The sequence below is a fragment of the Sebastes umbrosus genome, chromosome 9, assembly GCF_015220745.1.
Source record: "Sebastes umbrosus isolate fSebUmb1 chromosome 9, fSebUmb1.pri, whole genome shotgun sequence".
NCBI classification, from domain to species: domain Eukaryota; kingdom Metazoa; phylum Chordata; class Actinopteri; order Perciformes; family Sebastidae; genus Sebastes; species Sebastes umbrosus.
The window spans coordinates 2,781,699-2,805,721 of record NC_051277.1 but is presented as its reverse complement, the minus strand read 5'-3'; the positions used below and the strand labels follow the sequence as shown (position 1 = coordinate 2,805,721).

Here is a 24,023-nt window from a genome sequence, read left to right as displayed (position 1 = left end):
GTTTACATAGTAACAGCAGAAAACATTAAAAACATTTACATACAAAAGAATCATAGCGAAAACATAAACAAAGAGTTATGACAAACATAAGAGGACAACAGAAATGAAACAAAACCAACATAAATAAAAAAACACATAATAAAAATAAATAAGTAGATAATAATAATAAAAAAAAAGACAATAATTTCACTTAAAAACATTAAATATATTTCATACATTCATTGTTTTCATTGCTTTTTTGTTTTGTAACTTCTGTCTATCCTAGTTGGTGGTGTACTTCCAGCGGCAGAGGGCAGTGCAGTGACGTCCTTCCGGCGGTGGAGGGCGCTGCAGCACAGTGAGGCTCCTTGGAGACTACAGGAAGAGAACGCGTAGAAGAAGAGTCGTCCCTTATAGCGGGATGAGAGAAACAGCGTGCTGCTAAACATCTGATCTAAACATCAAATACAGACTTCATCAGCCAGAATCACCAGCACAGACCAGCACCAGCATCACTACAGCTCCAGGAGAGGCTGAGAGGACTCTGAAGGGAAGATGTCTCTGGTTTGTTCCAGTAAGTCAAGAATCAATCAGCCTGCTAGCTCAACATGCTAATGCTACTAGCTGGTTTAAGCTAGCTGCTAGCGGCCATGCAGCGCCTCTCCTCCTGATGGAGACTCTGTGTGACTCTGTGTGACTCTGTGTGGTTCTATTGTTGGTCTCCTGTGCTCTCTAAGCTGTATCTGTTGTGTCTCTAGTCTCCAACGAGGTGCCGGAGCACCCGGTGGTGTCTCCGGTGTCCAGCCAGGTGTTCGAGAGGAGACTCATCGAGAAGTACATCGCGGAGAATGGAACCGACCCGATGAACGGACAGCCGCTGTCTGAGGAGCAGCTGGTCGATATCAAAGGTACGGATACGACACCAGCTCATTCAGTAGTGTTACATCTAGTTCAATCATCTATCATGACTCTATTCAACTACTAACACAAACTAGCAGCGTTACAATGAATGAATGAATGAATGGACTTCTCTAAAAGAGCATTATAACCTCCATGAAAGTGGGATCACCTGCAGGGTGGTTGTGTGAAGCTGCATCAGAAGTGTCTGAGAGAGAAGGCTTTAAAAACGGGATATCAGTGGTATTAATATTTGTAACCTTTTCAGCCAAGAAGAAGCTGAAAATATGGAATATTTGGCTTTTTTGCTTAAAAATATTATCATTTTTCAAGTCATTAATGACTTTAAACTATTAACCCAACACAGTTTAATCATCCAGTATAGCCGGGTGTTATTTAACTGCTAATACAGCAACAACTTTTAAAATGAATGAATGGACTTCTCTAAAAGAACATTATAACCTTCATGAAAGTGGGATTAATTGCATTGTTATTGTATGAAGCTGCATTAGAAGTGTCTGAGAGAGAAAGCTTTAACACGTTATATCAGTGGTATTATTTGTGACCTTTTCAGACAATATTGGGATAGAGATGTGCAGTGATGCAACTAATTATTATTTCCATTATTGGTTATTAATCTAGGGATTCTTTCCTCAACAAAGCCTTTACTTTATATAAAATGTCAGAAAATAATGGGAAGAAAATGCAAGTCACAATGTCCTATTAATGTTTTGTATTGTTTGTTTTGTCCAACCAGCATTATAAAACCCCCAAATATTCAGTTTAATGTCACATAAAAAAAAACTGACAACTGAGAAGCTGTAAATATGGAATATTTGGCTATTTTTTGCTTAAAAATATTATCATGATAGTTGTTGATTATTATTCTTTCAGTTGACCCTTTGATTAAGAGACCATCTGTTTTAGCTGTAGTGATGTTTACATGCATATTTAGGCAAATATCAGATGTTGTCCTTGCTCCGATATATAGAGTACTGTATGACTTGTTCTAACCTGCAGCGAGTGTCGGTGAAACCTCGAAAACATTACAATAAATAAACAAAACGAACTTGATTTAAAGATGAGACTTCTTGTTCTGAACACGAGCAACTTTTCTCTGTTTTTAGTGTCCCATCCTATCAGACCAAAGGCTCCATCAGCAACAAGCATTCCTGCCATTCTCAAGTCCCTTCAAGACGAGTGGGTAAGTATTGTTAACCTTGAGGAGAAACCCACAACAAAACACCTCCATACTGTACATGTTACCCAGAATTTCAGTTTTGAACTAAGACTTATTGAGCCAAGTTGCCGATTGCAAAAGAGCCTGTAATATAACAGTAGCTTTGAGCTGCTTTTTCCCTTTTAAAATATTGATTTTAGACACCGAGAAGAGTTCCTTCATCCTGTTTTCTGTTTTTAGGATGCTGTTATGCTTCACAGCTTCACCCTGCGGCAACAGCTGCAAACTACTCGCCAAGAACTGTCCCACGCACTCTACCAACACGATGCCGCCTGCAGAGTCATCGCTCGACTCACCAAAGAGGTCACCGCTGCGAGAGAAGGTGGGTTGACAGCGGTTTGTGGGTCCCCGGGTCCCCTATCGTAGTTCAGTTCAGACAACTTTATTTATCCCCAAGGGGGCAATTCATTTGTAGCATTCCCAGTTTATACATCCAAACATACAACAGACAACCAATAATTAGTTAAGTCAAAGGAAACATATTAAAGGCATGGGGCAGTTGGAGGGACAAGTTACAATAAGAACCATATAAATACATAGGATTATAGCAATAAAAGCCCAAAAATAAGAAACAACAAATAGAACAACATGTTTTAAAATTCCTCTAAAAACAGTCATTTAAAATGGGTATGGTCTGTGTTCAGCAGCTTAACAGCAGAAGGGATAAAGGACTTGGAGTAACGATTTGTTCTCCTTAAGGGCACATTATAACGTCGGCCTGAAGGCATCAGAGAGAATTCAGCCGAAACAATGTGATCTGGTTGGCTGATAAATGTTTTTGCTTTCTCATACACCTGTTTCTCCCAAATTGTGCCCAAGTCCTTCTGCTGAACTCCAAAAAAATCTTGGAGCACACCTTGACTATACTATTTAGACTGTTCTTGTCTTTCACAGACAACCCGTTAAACCAGCAGGTAAAAGAAAAGGTTAAAAGGCTTTCGGTAAAAGAATGGTAAAAGTTACATAAGATCGTATCACAGACCTTAAAAGAATTTAGCTTCTGCATTAAATGAATCCTTTGTTGACCCCGTTTGACAATCAGTTCAGTGTTAACATCAAATTTGAGCTTTGAGTCAAACATAGTACCAAGAGATTTGTAGTAATCAACAATTACAACATTGTAAAGCACATAGAACAGCTTTTTTTTTATGATCATCGAGTCCGTCCAGAATCCAGAAACATGAGCTCATAGATAATATTGTGAGATTATGTTTTTCTTCTATTTCCTTCTTTACAGCTCTTGCCACACTCAAACCCCAGGCTGGACTGGTTGCCCCTCAGGCAGTCCCCGCCTCTCAGCCAGCTGCAGCAGTGAGTGATTGACTTTTTAATTCCAGTCGATGAGATACTGAACACAAACGCTCATCATAACCTTTTGTCTTACCTCCTCCTAACAATGTCCGTTGCTCCCGTCTGTATCTCAGGGTGCTGGTGGAGAGCCCATGGAGGTTAGTGAACAGGTGGGAATGACCCCAGAGATCATCCAAAAGGTAACAGTTTTTCTTTTTATCTACATAAATCATTATCTGGCTATAAGCGTTCCATTTCTTTAGCAGGTTTAAAATGTGTTTCAATATACCTTTTCTCTGTTTGCAGCTCCAAGACAAAGCTACTATCCTCACGACAGAAAGAAAGAAGGTATTGTGTTGCTCTTTTATTAAGCTACTTTATGCCCATTTCTGCTGTGATATCTCAGTGTTGTGTAAACTTGTTCTACCACCAAGTCTTTAACTGTTGCGGTACGATGTAATAAACACTCATTTTAACAGCTTTACTGTGTTTCTCCAGAGAGGAAAAACTGTCCCAGAGGAGCTCGTTAGAGCTGAGGACCTCAGCAAATACCGCCAAGTGGCCACGCATGCTGTAAGTGTAGAATTTGAATGTTTCCTAATAATAAGATAGCTGTTTTATTATCTTGATGTACATAGTGCTAACATCCTATCTCTTTGATGCCTTCAGGGTCTTCATAGTGCCAGTGTGCCTGGTATTCTGGCTCTGGATCTGTGTCCCTCAGACACCAACAAAGTCCTCACTGGTACATTGATTTCATCCAATGCTCAGCCGCGTCTTTCAATTTTAAAAGTTTTTTTTATTATTTGTTTACAAACCACAAGTCATTTGAAGACTTTTATTTGATATCGACCGTCTCTCGTGTTCTTCAGGTGGAGCTGATAAGAACGTGGTGGTGTTTGACAAGAACGAGGAGCAGATTGTGGCAACACTTAAGGGTCACACCAAGAAGGTCACCTCTGTCATTTACCATCCATCCCAGGTAACGTTTGAACGTTAGTCTCAAACATCAACCATTCAGACACATTGCTCTGTGCATTGCTGTTATTCTTACTGCTCTTTTTTTTCATCCCCTCGCCGTCTCTCCCCCTTTAGTCCGTGGTCTTCTCTGCGTCTCCAGACAACACCATCCGTGTGTGGTCCGTTACCGGGGGAAACTGCGTCCAGGTGATTCGTGCCCACGAGGCAGGCGTCACTGGACTCTCCCTACACGCTACTGGGGACTACCTGCTCAGCTCCTCTGAGGATCAGGTGTGTGTACTGACAGACCTTCAAGTTATATTTAACACAAGAGATCTCTTCACTGGGGAATCCCACTAACTCTCTTCATTCTTGTTCTGCAGTACTGGGCCTTTTCTGACATTCAGACTGGAAGAGTCCTCACCAAAGTTACTGATGAAAGTGCTGGCTGTGGTAAGTGCCCCTGTTTAAACGTGTGTGTCTGGCGGTCTGTCCTGCTGTTCCAGGTGGTAATGTTTCTGCCTATCTGTCCCCTACAGCTCTCACCTGTGCTCAGTTCCACCCTGATGGTCTCATTTTTGGCACTGGGACGGCTGATTCCCAAATCAAGATCTGGGATCTGAAGGAGCGCACCAACGTGGCCAACTTCCCGGGCCACTCTGGCCCCGTCACCTCCATTGCTTTCTCTGAGAACGGATACTATCTGGCCACAGGTTAGAACTACTAACATCATCTTACACAGTGTTGCTGCTAATCTTTGACGTGCGAGTGTTTGACATTGGGTTGCAAAGTTGCAGGAACAGCAGTTACAGCAGTTGGAAATATCAAAACATTGCACACACTTCACATTCATTTCTACAGTTACCTACAATATCTTAAAATCCTGCACTAAAGGGATCTGGAACTGTATATTTCATTGTTTTAAATACCCTATCATCCTTCTGGTTCTGTGCTCCAGGTGCCCAGGATAGCTCTCTGAAACTGTGGGATCTGAGGAAACTGAAGAACTTCAAGACCATCACTCTGGATAACAACTATGAGGTAAGACACTGCAGGTATTTCTCCTGTAAAAGGAATAGTTTGATACGTTTTGGCCTTCTGTAAATGGTATTGAGCTTCGCATCTAACTCACGACAAGAAGGCAAACAAACGCATTTCATGTGACCTCGTTACTGTGACGACTTAAAGTAAGAGTCTGATAAGTGATACGAACAGAATGTTAATTGGAAGTATGAGCTTAGCGAGCATCATTAAGTTGATTTAACTGCAACACACTGAGCATGTAAGAAATGATCATGCATGTTTTTTTTACAATGATTTTGATCTGGTCTTGGCTGACGCTCCTCTGTTCTCCAGACTCTCGTTCCTCTCTCTGCTTCTGGATCTCACTCCTTTTGTGCGTTGTTTTCTGTTTCAGGTGAAGTCCCTCGTGTTTGACCAGAGTGGTACCTACCTGGCTGTCGGAGGGTCTGACATCCGTGTCTACATCTGCAAGCAGTGGTCTGAGGTCCTCAATTTCACAGGTGAGAGGGGGAAAGAAATGCTCTTTTCAAATGTTCATCCAGTATGCAGCACATGTCTTCTGGTCTGTGTGTCCGATCTCTGACCTTGCTTTTGCCTTTCTAATTGTAGACCATTCAGGATTGGTGACTGGAGTGGCCTTTGGAGAGAACGCTCAGTTCCTGACCTCGGCAGGGATGGACAGAAGTCTCAAATTTTACAGTTTGTAGAAAAATGTGAAAGTCAGGATGAAGGGAGGAGGACAACTTAGAGGAAGTTAAAATGGTCTCTATGTCTGAGCAGTTACTATCCTGAACACAGACCTGTAATTCTTAGAAAAAGAAGAGAGAAAAATCACCGCTAACTTGCTTCATTAGTGCGTTAGTCCTCGTGTCTGAGAATGAGAGCCCATGAAATTGTCTGCTATATGAAACCACAGCAGCATGGTTGGGATAACATTGTACGTCTGACATGTGAATGATGTGAAATGAGATGCAGAAGCCAGTGAAATGTTCCTGTCTGATTTGCCAGCAATTATTATTTTACTGTAGTATTTTTTTCTTTCTTTGTGTGTGTGTGTGGATGGGGAGTCTAAAGTTGCTTGTAATACAACTCCAACAGTGTTGTAGTACACTGTCGGGGACTATTAATTGGTGTGACAACAATCTGCTTTGCTTCTTAATGTAGACCTTCCTTCATTACAGTATCTTTAGGGCGAGATGAAAATAAATCTGTAGTGAATGTCCAGTACAAAAATAAGCAGAAACAATAGAACAGGTGTACGAGATTCATGTTCGACTTGTTTAACTTCCCTTCGGTTTAACTTCCTGTTTCAATTGGTCCATTTAAAACTTTTTTTTTTTTTCCAATTGTATATTTCTCATTACTTGCTATTTTACCTGTTGCAACTTTGCCCTTTTACAATAAAATAAAATATCTTTTGTATTGCCATTCATCTGTTTGTCAGATCAAGACAAAGGGCAGTGATTTCACTTCATTTACAGACATTTTACCAGCTGACACAGATAGTGGCCCGATTCCAATCCACCCCAACACCCTCTCTACCTACTTCCACTCCGTTTGCGTGGAGGGTCCGCCATATGAAGGGCCATTCAAAACCAATTCACGGGGACTGGAAGTGGGTTATGAAACCCCCCAACAGTGAGCTGCATCGATGCCTGCTCATCTCTATTGTTGGGTTGGATGTTTCTCATCTTCCTCTTGACAATACCCCGTAGATTCTCTCTGGGCTTCAGGTCAGGCGAGTTGGTTGGCCAATCAAGCACAGTAACATCATGGTCAGCAAACCAGTTCGTAGTAGTTTTGACACTGGGCAGGTGCCAAGTCCTGCTGGAATAGGAAATCGGCATCTCCATAAAGCTCGTCAGCAGACGGAAGCATGAAGTGCTCTAAAATGTCCTGGCAGACGCCTGCGTTGACTTTGGACTTGATAAAACACAGTGGACCAACACCAGCAGATGATATGGCACCCCAAATCATCACTGACTTTGGAAACTTCACACTGGACTCCCAGCAACTTGGATTCTGTGCATCTCCCCTCTTCCTCCAGACTCTGGGACCTTGATTTACAAATGAAATTCAAAATGTACTTTCATCTGAAAAGAGGACTTTGGACCACTGAGCAATGGTCCAGTTCTTCTTCTCCTTAGCCCAGGTAAGATGCTTCTGACGGTCTCTCTGGTTCAGGAGTGGCTTGATACAGGAATGCGACAGCGGTAGTCCGTTTCTTGAAGACGTCTGTGAGTGGTGGCTCTTGATGCACTGACTCCAGCCTCAGTCCAGTCCTTGTGAAGCTCTCCCAAGTTCTTGAATCAGCGTTGCGTGACAATCTTCTCAAGGCTGCGGTCATCCCTGTTGCTACTGCACCTTTTCCTACCACACTTTTCCATTCCAGTCAACTTTCCGTGAACATGCTTCGATACAGCACTCTGCGAACAGCCAGCCCTTTCAGCGATGACCTTCTGTGGCTGACCCTCCTTGTGGAGGGTGTCAATGATTGTCTTCTGGACAACTGTCAAGTCAGCAGCCTTCCTCATGATTGTGGTTGTGTGTGCTGAACTAGACAGAGATACACGCTATTTATTCTGTGTGGATAGCAATTTACTGAAACTCAAAATGAAATATTCTAATATTTTGAGATATCTTTTTCTTTCTTTTTTGAGCTGTAGGCTGTAATTAAAAATTATTAATCGAAATTAAAATGAAAAAATGCTTGAAACATTTTAGTTTATGTGCAATGAGTCTATAATATATTACATTTTCACTTTCTTAAATAACTGACAAAGAATATTGAACTTTATCGTGATATTCTAATTTTTTGAGCTGCACCTGTACAACATATATTTATTATTTTTACCCATCAGGAGTTATAAACCCATAATTTATTATATCTTCAACTGGGCAATACTGACTTAACAGTACAATAATTTAGTGCATTCATTCAGCTGTGAAATACTCTTAAACTAATATTCTTATTTTACGCTATTCTTGAATTTGTATAAATGCGTGCAGTTATATCATTTGCATAGATACACATATAAATATTTATTTATTTATATATATATACATATATATGTCTCGGTATATATTTATATACCGAGACATATGTACGTAGACATATATTTATTTTTATTTTTATATATACATATATATATATATATATGTGTGTGTGTCCTTACTGTAAGGACTTTAAACATTAGAATTGCAATATCTGTCATAAAAACAACATATTTTATATTTTTTGTGTATGAAGACTAACATCTATGGTTGCTGTCTACAATTTTCCAGGTGTAGAGAAAATCATGAAATCCCCCATTTTTAGAAAATGTTATTATAATCAATATTTACAAGGATGCACAAAGCTTGATGAAAATGAATTTAAATGTCTTAAAAGTATTATAGAATTTTAAAAGGGGTAATGTATAAAATTATTAAACATTATTGTAATGTTGTAGTAAGGACATTTAGTATAACAACAAGTGATGAAAACCATAAAAAATAAACATGTTTACAGATTAAAACCTTAACAACTATATGTGCTGCTTCATACATTTTATTAAATCGCATTATTTAGTGATTGTTTTTTTATGTCAAGATGGGTAATAACACTGGTGTATATATTTATCAAGCACTGCACTGCACATTTTAATTTATAATAATTTTTAATTAAAAAATTTAAAAATATGTCCATGTCAAACCAGGACACGCATTTCTAGGAGGTGACGTCACCACATTCTTTAATATATGTGTTCTTTTCTTGGTTTTTAAACCTAACGGTCGGTTCTAGAACGCAGCGTCACGTCACAGAACGTTCCTCTAATGAGAGTCACACCACCAACGTCATCACGGTGTCGCTTAGCAACTAAAATTCACACGACATTATACAGCGTAACACAATAACATAATTCAACATTTAGCTCATGTTAGACGTTAAACTCTGTTAAACTGATCACAATGATGCTCTTTTGTTTTTACCGCCATTTAAAGCAACAGGAAGGAGTCTCGAGCCCCTCGTGGCCAAACGGGAGAAGAACAGAACGTTAACAGTCGTCACGTGAGACCGCAGCAGTAACGTGACTCTCTCTAAACGGGAAGTGAGAGACTGAACGGAGAACTTCTAATAAACAGTCTGGTTCAGCCCGGTTAGCAGTCACCGGGTCTGTCCGTCGGTACGGGAACCGGACAGTAGGTCAGAAGGACAGCAGGACAGCAGGACAGCAGGACGGAGTGTACCTGAACAGGTGAGTTCAACAACATTTAACCTCTTCTAGCTGTTGTTCTACCTCTATCCAGTTTATTAGTGTCATCATGAGACTATTAAATCACAACCTGCTGCTACTTTCTTTTTCTTCCTTCACGGAATTCCCCGTTTCATTAAAACACAGCACTTCATTTATAACGTTTTAACCATCTTCTGTTTCATTACCATTCTTTAAGACTTCTTTATTTCATGGTTATAGAGGGACACTAAAAACGAAACGTATTGCTCTGATTCTGATTCATGGAGACTAAAGAGACAGTCTATGAGGTGAAACAAGCCGGTTATTATTCATTTAAGGAAAGTTCCTTTAGGAATATCTTTTTCTTTGTCTACTTGTGTTAATGTGTGTGTAGTCTAATATAATAATGCTCCTTTTAATGTTTATTTTGGGTAACACCAAGTCTATAAATGTTAATTCTTCAAATCTCTAAAACTAGTATAACTTCCCTGTGAAGACATGCCACCTTCACGGAGGCTATGATGTCCAGATTTAGTTGAAACTATTATTATTTGTTAGTGTTAATGGAACTTCCTTTCTGGTGCTGTTGTGGTGTTTTGTCCACATCATTTACATTAATGAGGTTAGTCTAAAGCAGGGGTCAGCAACCTTTACTATCTAAAGTTCTACCTCTATCCAGTTAGCTAGTGTCATCATGAGACTATTAAATCACAACCTGCTACTACTTTTCTGTTCTGCTCTTCTGTTTAATTACCATTCTTTATTTCATGGCTATGGAGGGACACTAAAAACGAAACTTATTGCTTATTGTTTCTGATTTATGGAGACTAAAGAGACAGACTTTATGAGGTGAAACAAGCTGGTTATTATTCGTTTAAGGAAAGTTAATTTAGAAATATGTGTTTTTCTTTTTCTACTCATAATGTTCCCTTTAATGTTTTTTTTAGGTAACACTGGTCTATAAATGTTAGTTCTTCACACACTCTGAAACTAGTATAACTTCCCCGTAAAGACATGCCACCTTCATGAAGGCTATAATGTCCAGATTTAGTTGAAACTATTATTATTTGTTAGTGTTAAATGCAACTTCATGGTCATTTTGGAGTTTTCAGTAGTTTTCTGGTGGTGTTGTTGTGGTGTTTTGTCCACATCATTTACATCAATGAGGTTAGTCCAAATCAGGGGTCAACAACCTTTACTATCTAAAGTTCTACCTCTATCCAGTTTGTGTCATCATGAGACTATTAAATCACAACCTGCTGATACTTTTCTTCCTTTTCCTTCACGGTGTTTTAACTCGTGCCTGCCCAGGGATGGAAGATGAAATCGGGCATATTTTCAGAAAATGTTATTAATATTGCACCGTCCCTGTCAAATAAAGCAATAAACTAAAACTAAGAGGGAAACAAGTCTGTGCAAGAATGGAAATCCCACCTGATCATCACAGTCAGGAGGACTTGTTGCTTCCCTTTTCTTCAGTTTCCACTCATGAGCTTCTCCATTGTCACAAAGAGGCTTTCATTGTCCTGACTGTGAACTGTTTACTGCGTCTCTCCTCATCACTTTATCCAATAATATCCCTCATGCCACTATAAACTGCAGTGCTTTGGCTACCTATGTTGTAATATTGATTTGGATTTGTTTCCTTGCAGGCAGTTATGGGCTCCATGTTTCGCAGTGAGGAGGTGTGCCTGGTGCAGCTCTTCCTTCAGTCCGGCTCGGCTTACAACTGTGTCAGTGAGCTGGGAGAACTGGGCCTGGTTGAATTCAGAGACGTGAGTAACTTAAACTATTGGTTCATGATCTTGTGGTGAAAAGTGTCCAATAGGAGGCTAGTGCTGGGAGCTATGGCCAAAACCTTCTATCGTGATGTAACTCATTTCACATTTCAAATAATGATCTATATCACAATATAGTATGTTTTTTGGTAATTCAATAAACAAGTAGTCTATATGAAATAACCACAGATTAAAGCCTATTTTTGTACTCTCCTGTGTGAATTAAATACTTTTTTAATTTTATTATACATACATGTACACACACCTAACATGACGATACCAAGAAGGAAAGGAAAAATAAATAAATAAATAAAAATAAAAGGGCAGGGAGTGTGGAGCAATCATGGGTTACAACAAACATTTTTACTTTTATTACCGACCGACAGCAGTCACACAAAAATGATCCATTCCACATTGCATGTCATTTCAGAATAAACATAATTTAAATTAAATATTTTGTATTTATTTTATTTTTTATTTTTTATTTGCACATATATAAAACTTCACAAAATCCAGTCAATGAAAACAAAACAAGAAATGGATAGTACTGACTGGTATTGTCTCATTTTATTCAGAACTGTAGTTAAAAATTAACTGAACAGTTTCAAGTGAAATATATAGAGGAAAAAAACTAAATATTTCCAGCTGTACACTGACAATACCCAATACCAGAATCTGAATCTGTATTTATTGCCAGGTGTATCAGGTATACACCAGGAGTTTGCTTTGGTTTGTTGGTGCAAATAAGCAGTAAGATAAGAATAAAAAAAAAAAAAATGAAATTCTACCAATATACAATATAAGATATAAACAAAAAATAAAAATAACAAAAACTAAAGAAAGAAAAAAACAAGAACAGCGCGCACCGACTCGCCGTAGTTAGGCCATCTTGATTGTTTCCAAAGTCCGATTAGTCTTGTAAACTAGTCAGCTACTGTTTACGCCAGAATACTTTTCCCACATGCAACTATTTCGGCCCCCTATTATGCCTAAGATGCTTGACGAGCAAGTGACAGATTGATTTCAACCCTTGTTTTCATGTGTTTGGGCTCATCTCACAAGCATCTGATGATCATTACTCTCACAACGACCCCGGAGCATAGTAACTGATCTATTTACTGAACTGAATGTGATCTTGTGAAGTCAATTTAGAGTCTGCAGCATTTTTTTCTAAATCTGAGTTTTAGATGAACTGCTGGTTGCTTTGAGTCACTCTGAGACACGGCTAATCAATGTCATGAGATGAACATGAGTAACCCTCTTCCTCTCTCCCCTCTCTGCTCTAGTTGAATCCTAACGTGAACGCCTTTCAGAGGAAGTTTGTCAGTGAGGTCAGGCGATGCGAGGAGCTTGAGAAAACTTTTAGTAAGTCCTGACTCATTGTTCCCACCTTATATTCCCCGCCATGTTCCTTATTTATTTATAATTTCTTGTTTGACCTTCTTTATCTGCCCTTCAGCCTTCCTGGAGCAGGAGATCAATCGCTCCCTGTCTCAGCGGTGTCCCCTCCCTCCTCCATGCCCGATTCCTTCGGCCCCTCAGCCCCGAGAACTCATCACCATAGAGGAGGAGTGCGAGAGGCTGGCCAGAGAGCTCAAAGAGGTGAGCACTTAAAGTGAGGATGAGATGATCAGTTAAAGAACGCCTCATTAGTACTCTAGAGGTTGAACAGTTTTTGTGTCTCACCAGGTGTCCAGAAACAGAGACAGCCTCCGGGCTCAGCTGACCCAGCTCTGTCAGTACCAGGGAGTCCTGACCAGGACGCACTCTCTCACAGCCTCACAGGTGGGAAAAACATTTTACATTTTCTGCTACAATTCCTGCATTGTTTATTCTTTAAATATAGTTCTAGTGCAGGGGTCAGCAACCTGCAGGGGTCAGCAACCTGCAGGGGTCTGCAACCTGCAGGGGTCAGCAACCTGCAGGGGTCTGCAACCTGCAGGGGTCAGCAACCTGCGTCTCTTTAGCTCCTCTCCAGTGGCTCACTGTGGATTTTTAAAAATGGAAATGAATAACTGTTTTTTTGTTTACATTTTCATTTTTATTTATCATTGTTGTAGGTCTATGGTACGACGGTACGACGGAGTATTAGGGCCACATTGACGAAAAATAAATAAATGTGAGATTTCGAGAATAAAGTCATAATATTATGATAATAAAGTCATAATATTTCTCGTTAAGTTATGACTTTATTCTCGTAATATTACAACTTTTTTCTCGTAATATTATGACTTTATTCTGTAAATCTCAGATATTTTTTCCCTCAATGTGGCCCTAATACTCCGTAGTACATTTGTACTTTGGCCCTCAATGTATTAGACTTATATACTATATACTTAGACTATAAACTGTGTTACCTTCATCACAATGATCACATGTTTTTTGGCTCCAGACAGATTTTTTGTTTTTGTTTTTTTGCCTAAAATGGCTCTATTGTTAGTAAAGGGCGCTGACCCCTGCTCTAGAGTGAGTCTGCAAACTACAAAGATAATCACTCTCCTTTTGGCCTCATCTCACAGGCACCACCACCGGTACTGGAAAGCCAAGGCCTGTTTGATAACCGCCAAGATGTCCGCCTCAGGTACATCGCATTTTCTAAAGTTGAATGTTTTTATCTCTACATTCAGCGTGCTTACCAACATGCATCTTCTCTCTCAGTTTCGTGGCAGGAGTGGTCCATCCCTGGAAGGTTCCCTCATTTGAACGGTTGTTATGGCGGGCGTGTCGCGGTTATATCATTGTGGACTTCAGAGAAATGGAGGATCGTCTCGAGCATCCGGACACGGTACGGAACTGGGAGACGGAGAGAGAGAGAGAGGGAATCATGGCTGAGAGATAGTTGTGAAAGTTATTTCAGTCACAGGGACAGTCTCTGATGATTTCTCATAACTAATGAGTTTGGTTATGGGTCTTTTATCGCAGCTGTTTCTTCGTTTGCAGGGAGAAATGGTGCAGTGGACGGTGTTCCTCATCTCCTACTGGGGAGATCAGATCGGACAGAAAGTGAAGAAGATCTGTGATTGGTGGGTAAACCGGTGCATCAGTTGTAGATTTCCACACTACAATGTCTGTCGAACCTGTTGAAAATCTTTTGAATTCACTTCCTCACAGCTTCCGCACACAGACATTTGCATACCCTGAGAGCACTGCTGAGAGAGAAGAGATTCTCCAGGGACTTCAAGGCAGAATTGAAGATATCAAAGCCGTGAGTGTGGTGCATGTTTATAAAAGCACAGCACTATTTGTTGAACGCTGGTACAATCACCAGCATTTGCCCTCTCTTTTGTGACGCCTGTATTCCACTTGAAATACCAGAAAGCACAAAAATAGCAGCTCTGTTTTCTTAAAAAAAAAAAAGTATTGTTCTCTGCTCAGTATTTCTAAAAACCCGTCTCACGTCCCTCTACTTCAGGTGTTGTCGCAGACCGAGTCCTTCCTGCAGCAGCTGCTGATGCGGGCGGTGGCGGTGTTGCCCCAGTGGAAGGTGCGGGTGCAGAAGTCTAAGGCGATCCAGATGGTGCTGAATCTCTGCAGCCCCTCCGTCACAGACAAATGCCTGATCGCTGAGGCCTGGTGTCCCATCGCCAAGTTGCCTGAGCTGCAGAGCGCTCTGAGAGAGGGAGGGGTAAGGCAAAGCTCTATGGTGATGAGTTCTGTAGATGCGGAGACGTGACACAAATAAGTAAAGCGCCCAATTTCTAACACTCGTCAACCTTTATTCCAACCGTCTTCTCCATCCTCAGAGGAAGAGCGGCAGTGGTGTCGACTCTTTCTACAACCGCCTGCCTTCCTCCGCCCCCCCACCGACCCTGTTTCCCATCAACTCTTTCACAGCCGGTTTCCAGAACATTGTCGATGCCTACGGAGTGGCCAGCTACCGGGAAGTCAATCCAGGTACGTCTGCACATTTCACTAAAAGAGTTTCTTCATTAATTAAAGGATATGATCAAAGTAGACAATGCTCAACCTCACATGTATTATTATTATAGTCAAGTCTTTCCTGTCGATGCCTCTGCAGCGGTGTACACCATAATTACATTCCCCTTCCTGTTTGCTGTGATGTTTGGGGATGTGGGTCACGGTTTACTGATGACTCTGGCTGCCCTCTGGATGGTCCTCGAGGAGAAGGACCCCAAATTCAGGAACAACAACAACGAGGTAACAAACACTGAGTGTGACCGAGTACTAATCCCGATCTACATTGTTTGAATGATAACTTAAAGGTCCCATATTGTAAAAAGTGAGATTTTCATGTCTTTTATATTATAAAGCAGGTTTAAGTGCTTTATAAATACTGTTAAACTATCAAAACGCTCAATATACAGTACGGAGAAATACACACAGCCCGTATTCAGAAATTGTGCGTTTGAAACAAGCCGTTAGGATTTCTGTCCATTTGTGATGTCACAAATATACAATTTATAGATCATTACACGGTTTTAAACATAAACATTCTAAATGTGTCCCAGTTTATTTCCTGTTTCAGTGTAGGTAAATAACATCAGCTGACCGAAAGTAAACATGGACCCAAACTGTTGCTTAGCAACGCAGTTCTGTTGCAATTCCATTGAAATGTACTAAAACGGAGCGTTTCAGACAGAGGGTAAATACAGGTATAATAAGACAGACAGTATGAGGAAAATAAAGTTTTTGTTTAACATTACAGCATGTAAACATGTTCAAGATTCAAGAGTTTTATTTGTCATGTACTCATACAGGATTTGCAGTGAAATGTAAAGTGGCAGTGCTCATGAGAACAAAACAACATCAACTGTACAAATATTTAGAAATTGTAGGGACAATGGTAATATTTACAGTGAGAGAGGTCTATATACAATATGGAATATAAATATAAGTGAGTGAATAGAATAGTAATGACTGTGTGTGTGTATGCTCTGTAGAAACACAAAATAGAAGTAGGAACCTGAAAATGAGCACGATATGAGACCTTTAATATTTAGGAAGTCATATTTAAGAACTAAGGTCACAAAGGTCTTTACTGTGTGTTTTCAATAAAAGAGCGGAACTATGTTGTTGACCTTACATATTAAATACTGAAATGAAATGGTTCCCCGTGTGTTTCAGATCTGGAGGATGATGTTCGGAGGAAGGTATCTGATTCTGCTGATGGGACTGTTCTCCATCTACACGGGGGCCGTTTACAACGAGTGCTTCAGCCGAGGCCTCAGTACCTTCGACTCAGCGTGGCACGTCGGCCCGATGTTTGAGAACAACATCTGGAAGTGAGGACATTTCATTCACCTTCTCCACACACATTATTTTCTTGTCCATCTCAACTAACTGTATTTTATTTCTCTCAGTTCATCAGTCCTGGCAGGGAACCAGTACCTGTCCATGGATCCTGTCGTGTCGGGTGTTTTCACCACCCCCTATCCGTTTGGCATCGACCCGGTACGGCCGTCACACTCATCAACTCTTCCTTCACGGCTCCGTTTCTTCTATCATGCTGTAATGTTGGTTGTCGCTGCATCTGTCCTCATTCTCTCTCCTCTTGTGTCGTCGTCAGGTCTGGGGGCTGTCCAACAACAAACTAACTTTCCTGAACTCGTACAAGATGAAGATGTCGGTCATCATCGGTGTTATTCACATGACTTTTGGAGTCTGCTTGTCGTTCTTTAACTACTGGTAAGTCATGTTATGATGCATGTTGTTGTGTTTACACGTCCATTCATGTTTCTTTTCATAAGTGTTCTAACTTGCCTTCACACGTCTTTGTTTCCCTGCTTTCCCCTCGTTGTCGTTTGTCTCCAGGCACTTTGGCCAGCTAAGCAGTGTGTTCTTTGTGCTGATCCCTGAGCTGTTCTTCATGGTGTGTCTGTTTGGCTACCTGGTGTTTATGGTGGTCTTCAAGTGGCTCGCCTTCACTCCCGCACAGTCAAAAAAGGCTCCCAGTATACTCATCCACTTCATAGATATGTTCCTCTTCACAGACAACCCTGAGAACCCAACGCTCTACCAAGGACAGGTGTGTGCTTTGTTCATTTCCTTAAAAAGGAACATATCAGTGTTTTAACTCATGTCCTACAGTTTATCCTCCAGACAGTTTCTATACTGATGAATACGTTTTCTACATTCTTGTAAACCATTCTTGTAAACCATTCATCATTTTATTTTGTTAGTACAGTATGAAAATCACCATGAAGACATTTTTCAGATCTTTTTTCAGACTTTTGTTTCGGACATTTTTTCAGACTTTTTTTTGGTACATTTTTCAGATCTTTTTTTTCAGACTTTTTTTGTCCTACATTTTTCAGACTTTTTTTGTCCTACATTTTTCAGACTTTTTTTTCAGACTTTTTTTGTCCGACATTTTTCAGACTTTTTTTTCGGAAATTTTTTCAGATCTTTTTTTTCGGACATTTTTCAGACTTTTTTTGTCCTACATTTTTCAGATCTTTTTTTTCCTGACATTTTTAAGACTTTTTTTTCGGAAAATTTTTCAGATCTTTTTTTTCGGATCTTTTTTTTTTTGACATTTTTCAGACTTTTTTTTTGGAAATTTTTTCAGATCTTTTTTTTCGGACATTTTTCAGACTGTTTTTGTCCTACATTTTTCAGACTGTTTTTGTCCTACATTTTTCAGATCTTTTTTTTCAGACTTTTTTTGTGCTACATTTTTCAGACTTTTTTTGTCCTACATTTTTCAGACTTTTTTTTCGGAATTTTTTTCAGATCTTTTTTTTCAGACTTTTTTTGTCCGACATTTTTCAGACTTTTTTTTCGGAAATGTTTTCAGATCTTTTTTTTCAGACTTTTTTTGTCCGACATTTTTCAGACTTTTTTTTTCGGAAATCTTTTCAGATCTTTTGTTTCAGACTTTTTTGTCCGACATTTTTGAGACTTTTTTTTTGGAAATTTTTTTCAGATCTTTTTTTTCGGAAATTTTTTTTCAGACTTTTTTTTCGAAAAATTTTTCAGATCTTTTTTTCAGACTTTTTTTTCGGACATTTTTCAGACTTTTTTTTCGGACATTTTTTCAGAACTTTTTTTTTCCCATCACAGCGAATATTTAGTCTGCATTATCTTAATCAAGGTTATTTATTTGTTCATGGGTTCTGGAGCTGAAATGTTTGTTTTTTTTTAATCCAAAATTGGTACGTTAAAGCGACACAAATGCTAGTCAGCAACTAATATTTCACTTCCCCCTCCCCCGTGTGTGCCTGTCTCCTCCGGGTTTTATTTTCTGAATATATAACGTGTGAGTGAGATTACTCTCAAAACTCAGATGTGGAAGTTTGCTACAAATGCATGAACACGCCAACACAAGACTTCTTAAAGTTTGAAGAGTTTACACTACGGTCACACTGATATCGGTTCGCCTATATTAGCTTCAAATCAACATGGTCGGCTTCCTCTTTGACTACTTCCCAAACCTGCAATTAATTATGTCTTGCATTCAGATAGATAGCAGCATTTATTGATTGCTGTACTAATATTACATTTAAAAGGAACGTGTGTGTGTGTGTGTTGTGTTAACCAGAATCACATGGGAGTATTGATGTAAGTTTCATCTTAGCCTAGCTTAGCACCACAACTGAAGGCAGCTGAGTCAAGAGAAAAGAATAGGACAATAACCCCAGAGCAGTTTTATTTACTTTTTATATGATGTTTATTGTAGAAATAAGACACTAGCCATGTTTCTATTCAGGTGTTTTATTTGCATTTTGAAGTACTGCATCAGAAAAGCTGTATGGAAAATTAAAAATGAAAAGCTAAATAGGAGATACTCAGTGGAAAAGGAACTTCTAAGTGTTACAACAATACAACAATATAATTGCTTCTCATATTTTAAAATAGAAAAAAATATGGGTTTGACAGAAGGACAATGAAATGCTCACGGAGTATCGATCTTGAACTAGTTTCAAGCTCATTTTCATACTCCACTAATATGAACTGAAACCAGTGAACATCTGGATGGTAGAAATAAAAAGCACTTAAACCGCCCAAATCTATGGCATGCTGTGGAAAATACTTTGCAGAAGTGAAAGTACATGCTCTCTGTAGGTGCAGTAGTACTGTATTTCCTTCAGAATAGCTTTGCTAAAGTGGCATGTGTCGCTCAGAAGCGTAACCGGCCGGTCTTGTGACTCTTCATGTGCAGATTGTGGTGCAGAAGATCCTGGTGGTGCTGGCTCTGTGTTCTGTCCCGGTCCTCCTGTTTGGGAAGCCCACGTACGAATACATCGCATTCAAGAGTAGACGACGTCAAACAGTGAGTCCGCGTTTGACTGAACTTTAACCCTTTATTCTAGAGTCGGATGTATTTTCTGACCGATTTCTGGTTTCTCTGCACCATCAGGAAGAAGACCGACGACCGCTAGTGGCCGACGAAGGCTCCATCAACACTTGTCAGGGGGAGACGGAGGGAGCTGCTGAAGAGGAGGTAAGAGAGAGAATAACTTAATTCACTAAACAGATTAAACGGAGTCAGAGATGTAAGTGTTTAATCTGTTCTGTCTGCAGGAGTTTGATGTCGCAGACGTATTCATGCATCAGGCCATCCACACTATAGAGTACTGCCTGGGATGCATCTCCAACACCGCCTCTTACCTCCGGCTCTGGGCTCTCAGTCTGGCACACGCACGTTAGTGGCACCCGTACTGACACACACACACACACACACACACACACACACACACACAATATACACCTTCATACTCACATGATGCACACACACACACACACACACACACACACACACACACACACACACACAATATACACTTTCATAATCACATGATGCACACACACACACACACACACGCTGACACACTTCCTCTCTAAACACTCATACTGTTCTTTTTTTAAAGCCAGTTATTCACACACACATGATGTCTCTCTGACGGTGAGTTATTTGTGTCTCCACAGAGCTCTCTGAGGTGTTGTGGGTGATGGTGATGCGTCTCGCCCTGAGGTGGAAGGGCTATGTGGGATCTGTAGTCCTCTTTGTGATTTTTGCCTTCTTTGCTATGTTGACGGTCGCCATCCTGCTGGTTATGGAGGGACTCTCAGCTTTCCTGCACGCGCTCCGTCTGCACTGGTAAGGAGAGGAGGGAGGAGGAGAGGACGGAGGGAAAAATGTGTTAAAAAAAATACTACGCTGAATATCTGCACTGAGTAAAATGTGTGATAGCTTTTTGCTTAAAGGTCCCATATTGTAAAAAGTTAGATTTTCATGTCTTTTATATTATAAAGAAGGTTTAAGTAATATATAAATACTGTTAAACTATCAAAACGCTCAATATACAGAGAAATACACACACATTGTATTCGGAAATTGTGCGTTTGAAACAAGCCGTTAGGATTTCTGTCCATTTGTGATGTCACAAATATACAATATATATAGATCATTACACGGTTTTAAACATAAACATTCTAAATGTGTCCCAGTTTATTTCCTGTTGCAGTGTATGTATATAACATCAGCTGACAGGAAGTAAACACGGACCCAAACTGTTGCCTAGCAACGCAATTCCGTTGAAATGCACCCAAAACGGAGCGTTTTAGACAGAGGGTGAATACAGGTATATTCAGGCAGACAGTATGAGGAAAATAAAGTTGTTTTTTTTAACATTACAGCATGTAAACATGTTCTAGTAGAAACACAAAATACAAGTCTGAACCTGAAAATGAGCACGATATGGGACCTTTAAGCTCAGGGAGGCTCCAAAATGAAAAGGGTTCATCCTTCATGTAGGATGAATGTGTTCACATGTTTCATGGCCATCTGCACGTTACATTTTGATATTTCTTGTGTGTAAATGGAAATATTTTCCTGATGGTAGTTGCTAGAGAAAAAGCTTCGGAGGTCACCAAACCATCCATCAGAAATGTTCATCTTTACGTCGACTGTAAAATAAACCGGACCGGGTTGTTGGTGAAGAGACGTAGAGAAACGGAGAAGGTGGATTATGTGTTGTGGTTTTGTATTGTTGCATGTTGACTTTGCTTCTCTCTTTTACAGGGTGGAGTTTCAGAACAAGTTCTACAGTGGTACAGGCTACAAGCTGAGCCCTTTCTCCTTCTCAGCTCTGATCAATGCATCAGCTGCTATATGATCACCCAAACGGTTCTGTTAATTTATGTCTATTACTGAGCACTTGGACTACAACTACACACATCCGAATGACTGTGTCTCCACGTCTATTGCCTGTAGGCTGTGAAATGGTTTAATTGACTTGCATAATGATCATGATGGTAAAGACTGTTATTTTTGCATTTTTGAATGAGTCCCTATATAATGAATTACAATTAATTATATGAAATGAAAAAAATATACTTTTGTATCCCCTTGCTAATTTCACTCAGTGTTATGGGCTGCTTTTTTAATTACTCAAAAATAGTAATCATTTACTTTTCACTGTATGAACATGTATCATAGCCATCAAAAGGGAAATCACAACAAGTAATGAATCTGTTCTGCAGTTTAAGGGAAGGTATGATTGTTGAATTGGACGTATTATGCTTCGATAAGCCGGCCCTGTAGGAGTCTTCAAATGATAGCAGGGAATTATATGAATGATTTTCACGAGCCAAAGATACTTTCCCCCTAACTGTCACGTCTTCCGATCTCAAAACACAACAGGTTTTTATTGGTAGTAAACGTTTTTCAGGTGCCTTACTGGGGACTGAGTGCTTCTTCATTCATTAAGTGTTTGGACAGATCTTAACCTCCTTCATCACGCCACTATCTTCAACAAAACTCTGCCCGGACAGTTTCTCTCTCTTTTCTTTTTCCTGCCGGTTTGCACTGTAAGATGGATCAAATCTGAACTGAAATTAAATAATGATTTTCTTGTTTAATCTTATTGTGGGAGTCCTTCACTGAACAGGCAACCTTACACCATTTACTGTGTCACGTATGTCTATAATTCATTTGTGAAGTTACCAATGATGGAAGAAGTATTCAAATCCTTATAAGAATAAGGAGTTAATACCACAATGTACAAATATGCCTTTACAAGTAAGAAGTCTAGCATTCAAAATCTTAGGTGAAAGTATCACCAAAATATACTGTACATATCAAGAGTACATAAGTATATTTATTAGTGATTCATTAACATGAAACATGCATTTTAATGTTGATGACCTAAGCCAGGGGTCAGCAACCTGCAGCTCTTCAGCTCCTCTCCAGAGGCTCCCTGTGGATTTATAAAAATGGAAATGAATAACTGTTTTTTGTTTACATTTTCATTTTTATTTATCATTGTTGTAGGTCTATGGTACGACGGTACGACGGAGTATTAAGGCCACATTGAGGGAAAAAAAACATTTTGAGAATAAAGTCATAATATTATAAAAGAAAATAGCACATAAAATTACTACTTTATAATATAATTACTTTATTTTCATAATACAAGAAAAAAGTCGTAATATTATGAAAATAAAGTAATTATGTTATAAAGTAGTAATTTTACGTGCTATTTTCTTTTTTTCTCGTAAAGTTATGACTTTATTCTGGAAATCTCAGATTTCTTTCCTCAATGTGGCCCTAATACTCCGTAGTACATTTGCACTTTGGCCCTCACTGCATTAAACTTATATACTATATACTTAGACTTGCCTAAAATGGCTCTTTTGATAGTAAAGGTTGCTGACCCCGGAGCTCAGTTTGTAGGTTATTCTCTAACTAGAAAATGCATTTCCTGCTGAAAATGCGTGGGAATGCTGACAGCTGAAATTTATTGCAAAGCATTGTTGAAAATGCAGAAATGTGAAATGACTTGCCTAAAAATGTTAAAGCTCAAATGCATTGCACTGCTCTGCTGAAAACCCTAGAAGATGAAGTGTACGACTGGCAGAGTTGGAAGCTGAACTGCATTAGCTAAAGAAGCTAAGAGCTGAAATACATTGCTAGAAAAGTTGGAAGCTAAACTGTAATACTGTCAAAAGTGGTCAATTTGAATTTTCCTGAATAGGCGGAAAGAAGAAATGCTTTGTATGTATATCAGACAGATGAACTGCATTGCTAAACACAAACAGAGACGAAATCAGTATTCCCACAATAATGCATCCTATTTTTAAGACATGTTTTGTATGTCAAATCTGTGGACCTACTAGTTACTATAGCTGTCAGATAAACACTAGTCAGTATATATGTTTGGCATCATTGGGCAAAAATCCCATAATAACCTTTCAGCATATTGTAATTCAAGTGTTGTGAGAGATAACTAGACTTCTGCTCCTCCTCATGACTCTGTTTTCAGGCTTTAGAACATCTAGCCCGTGACGGAAGACTTTGACCAATCACAGGTCATTTCATTGAGAGAGCGTTCCTATTGGCTGTGCTCCGGTCATGTCACCAGAACTTGGCGTTCCTCCACCAGATTTCACAATGGCGGCGGCGTCACAAACTTTCTCATTTTACAGCTAAACCGTGCACTACAAGATGATTCTGAAAACACCTGAGGAGAGAAATAGGCATTAATGTAACAGAATATTGATTCATATTTGATCAGCGCTGCCTAGTTTGACCGTTTGGTCGGAGATTACGAGATCTCAGGTCAGCTCTGACTGCTTGTTTTCCCCCGGTCTGTGAAATCTTGCAGATGCCGTTAGGAGCACCGGAGGACACAGAGGAACATGATTTTTTCCAGGTTACCTGTTTCATGTACTACT

At 39.6% G+C, this 24,023-nt stretch overlaps 2 protein-coding genes across 2 annotated transcripts; both read left to right on the top strand.

Annotated features, from left to right (window-relative positions):
• The first annotated feature begins 350 nt into the window (after positions 1 to 350).
• prpf19 (pre-mRNA processing factor 19) lies at positions 351 to 6,817 on the top strand. The gene is made up of 16 exons (XM_037779610.1): positions 351 to 553; positions 738 to 887; positions 2,004 to 2,080; positions 2,297 to 2,438; positions 3,354 to 3,427; positions 3,541 to 3,606; positions 3,713 to 3,754; positions 3,905 to 3,979; positions 4,076 to 4,151; positions 4,279 to 4,388; positions 4,502 to 4,657; positions 4,750 to 4,819; positions 4,906 to 5,079; positions 5,325 to 5,407; positions 5,784 to 5,889; positions 5,999 to 6,817. The coding sequence occupies exons 1-16, from the start codon at positions 535 to 537 to the stop codon at positions 6,094 to 6,096; spliced, it is 1,518 nt and encodes a 505-aa protein (XP_037635538.1). The 5' UTR covers positions 351 to 534; the 3' UTR covers positions 6,097 to 6,817.
• A 2,299-nt stretch (positions 6,818 to 9,116) lies between these two features.
• Positions 9,117 to 22,213, top strand: tcirg1b (T cell immune regulator 1, ATPase H+ transporting V0 subunit a3b). Its single transcript, XM_037779580.1, has 21 exons — positions 9,117 to 9,627; positions 11,259 to 11,381; positions 12,671 to 12,749; positions 12,844 to 12,986; positions 13,074 to 13,169; positions 13,904 to 13,965; positions 14,043 to 14,169; positions 14,325 to 14,407; positions 14,496 to 14,589; positions 14,797 to 15,009; positions 15,128 to 15,278; positions 15,403 to 15,542; positions 16,470 to 16,627; positions 16,706 to 16,796; positions 16,912 to 17,030; positions 17,157 to 17,370; positions 19,507 to 19,617; positions 19,705 to 19,788; positions 19,869 to 19,989; positions 20,274 to 20,445; positions 21,370 to 22,213. The coding sequence occupies exons 2-21, from the start codon at positions 11,265 to 11,267 to the stop codon at positions 21,461 to 21,463; spliced, it is 2,469 nt and encodes an 822-aa protein (XP_037635508.1). The 5' UTR covers positions 9,117 to 9,627; positions 11,259 to 11,264; the 3' UTR covers positions 21,464 to 22,213.
• The last annotated feature ends 1,810 nt before the right edge of the window (positions 22,214 to 24,023 follow it).

What these genes read in the sequence shown, in the direction of transcription:
- tcirg1b (XM_037779580.1), top strand. Translation starts at nt 11,265, where the DNA reads ATGGGCTCCATGTTTCGCAGTGAGGAGGTGTGCCTGGTGCAGCTCTTC. An exon ending in TCTCAGTCTGGCACACGCAC is followed by an intron (nt 19,990 to 20,273) that starts GTTAGTGGCACC and finishes GTGTCTCCACAG; the next exon opens with AGCTCTCTGAGGTGTTGTGG. An exon ending in CACGCGCTCCGTCTGCACTG is followed by an intron (nt 20,446 to 21,369) that starts GTAAGGAGAGGA and finishes TCTCTTTTACAG; the next exon opens with GGTGGAGTTTCAGAACAAGT.
- prpf19 (XM_037779610.1), top strand. An exon ending in GCAGCTGGTCGATATCAAAG is followed by an intron (nt 888 to 2,003) that starts GTACGGATACGA and finishes CTCTGTTTTTAG; the next exon opens with TGTCCCATCCTATCAGACCA. An exon ending in TCAGCTCCTCTGAGGATCAG is followed by an intron (nt 4,658 to 4,749) that starts GTGTGTGTACTG and finishes CTTGTTCTGCAG; the next exon opens with TACTGGGCCTTTTCTGACAT.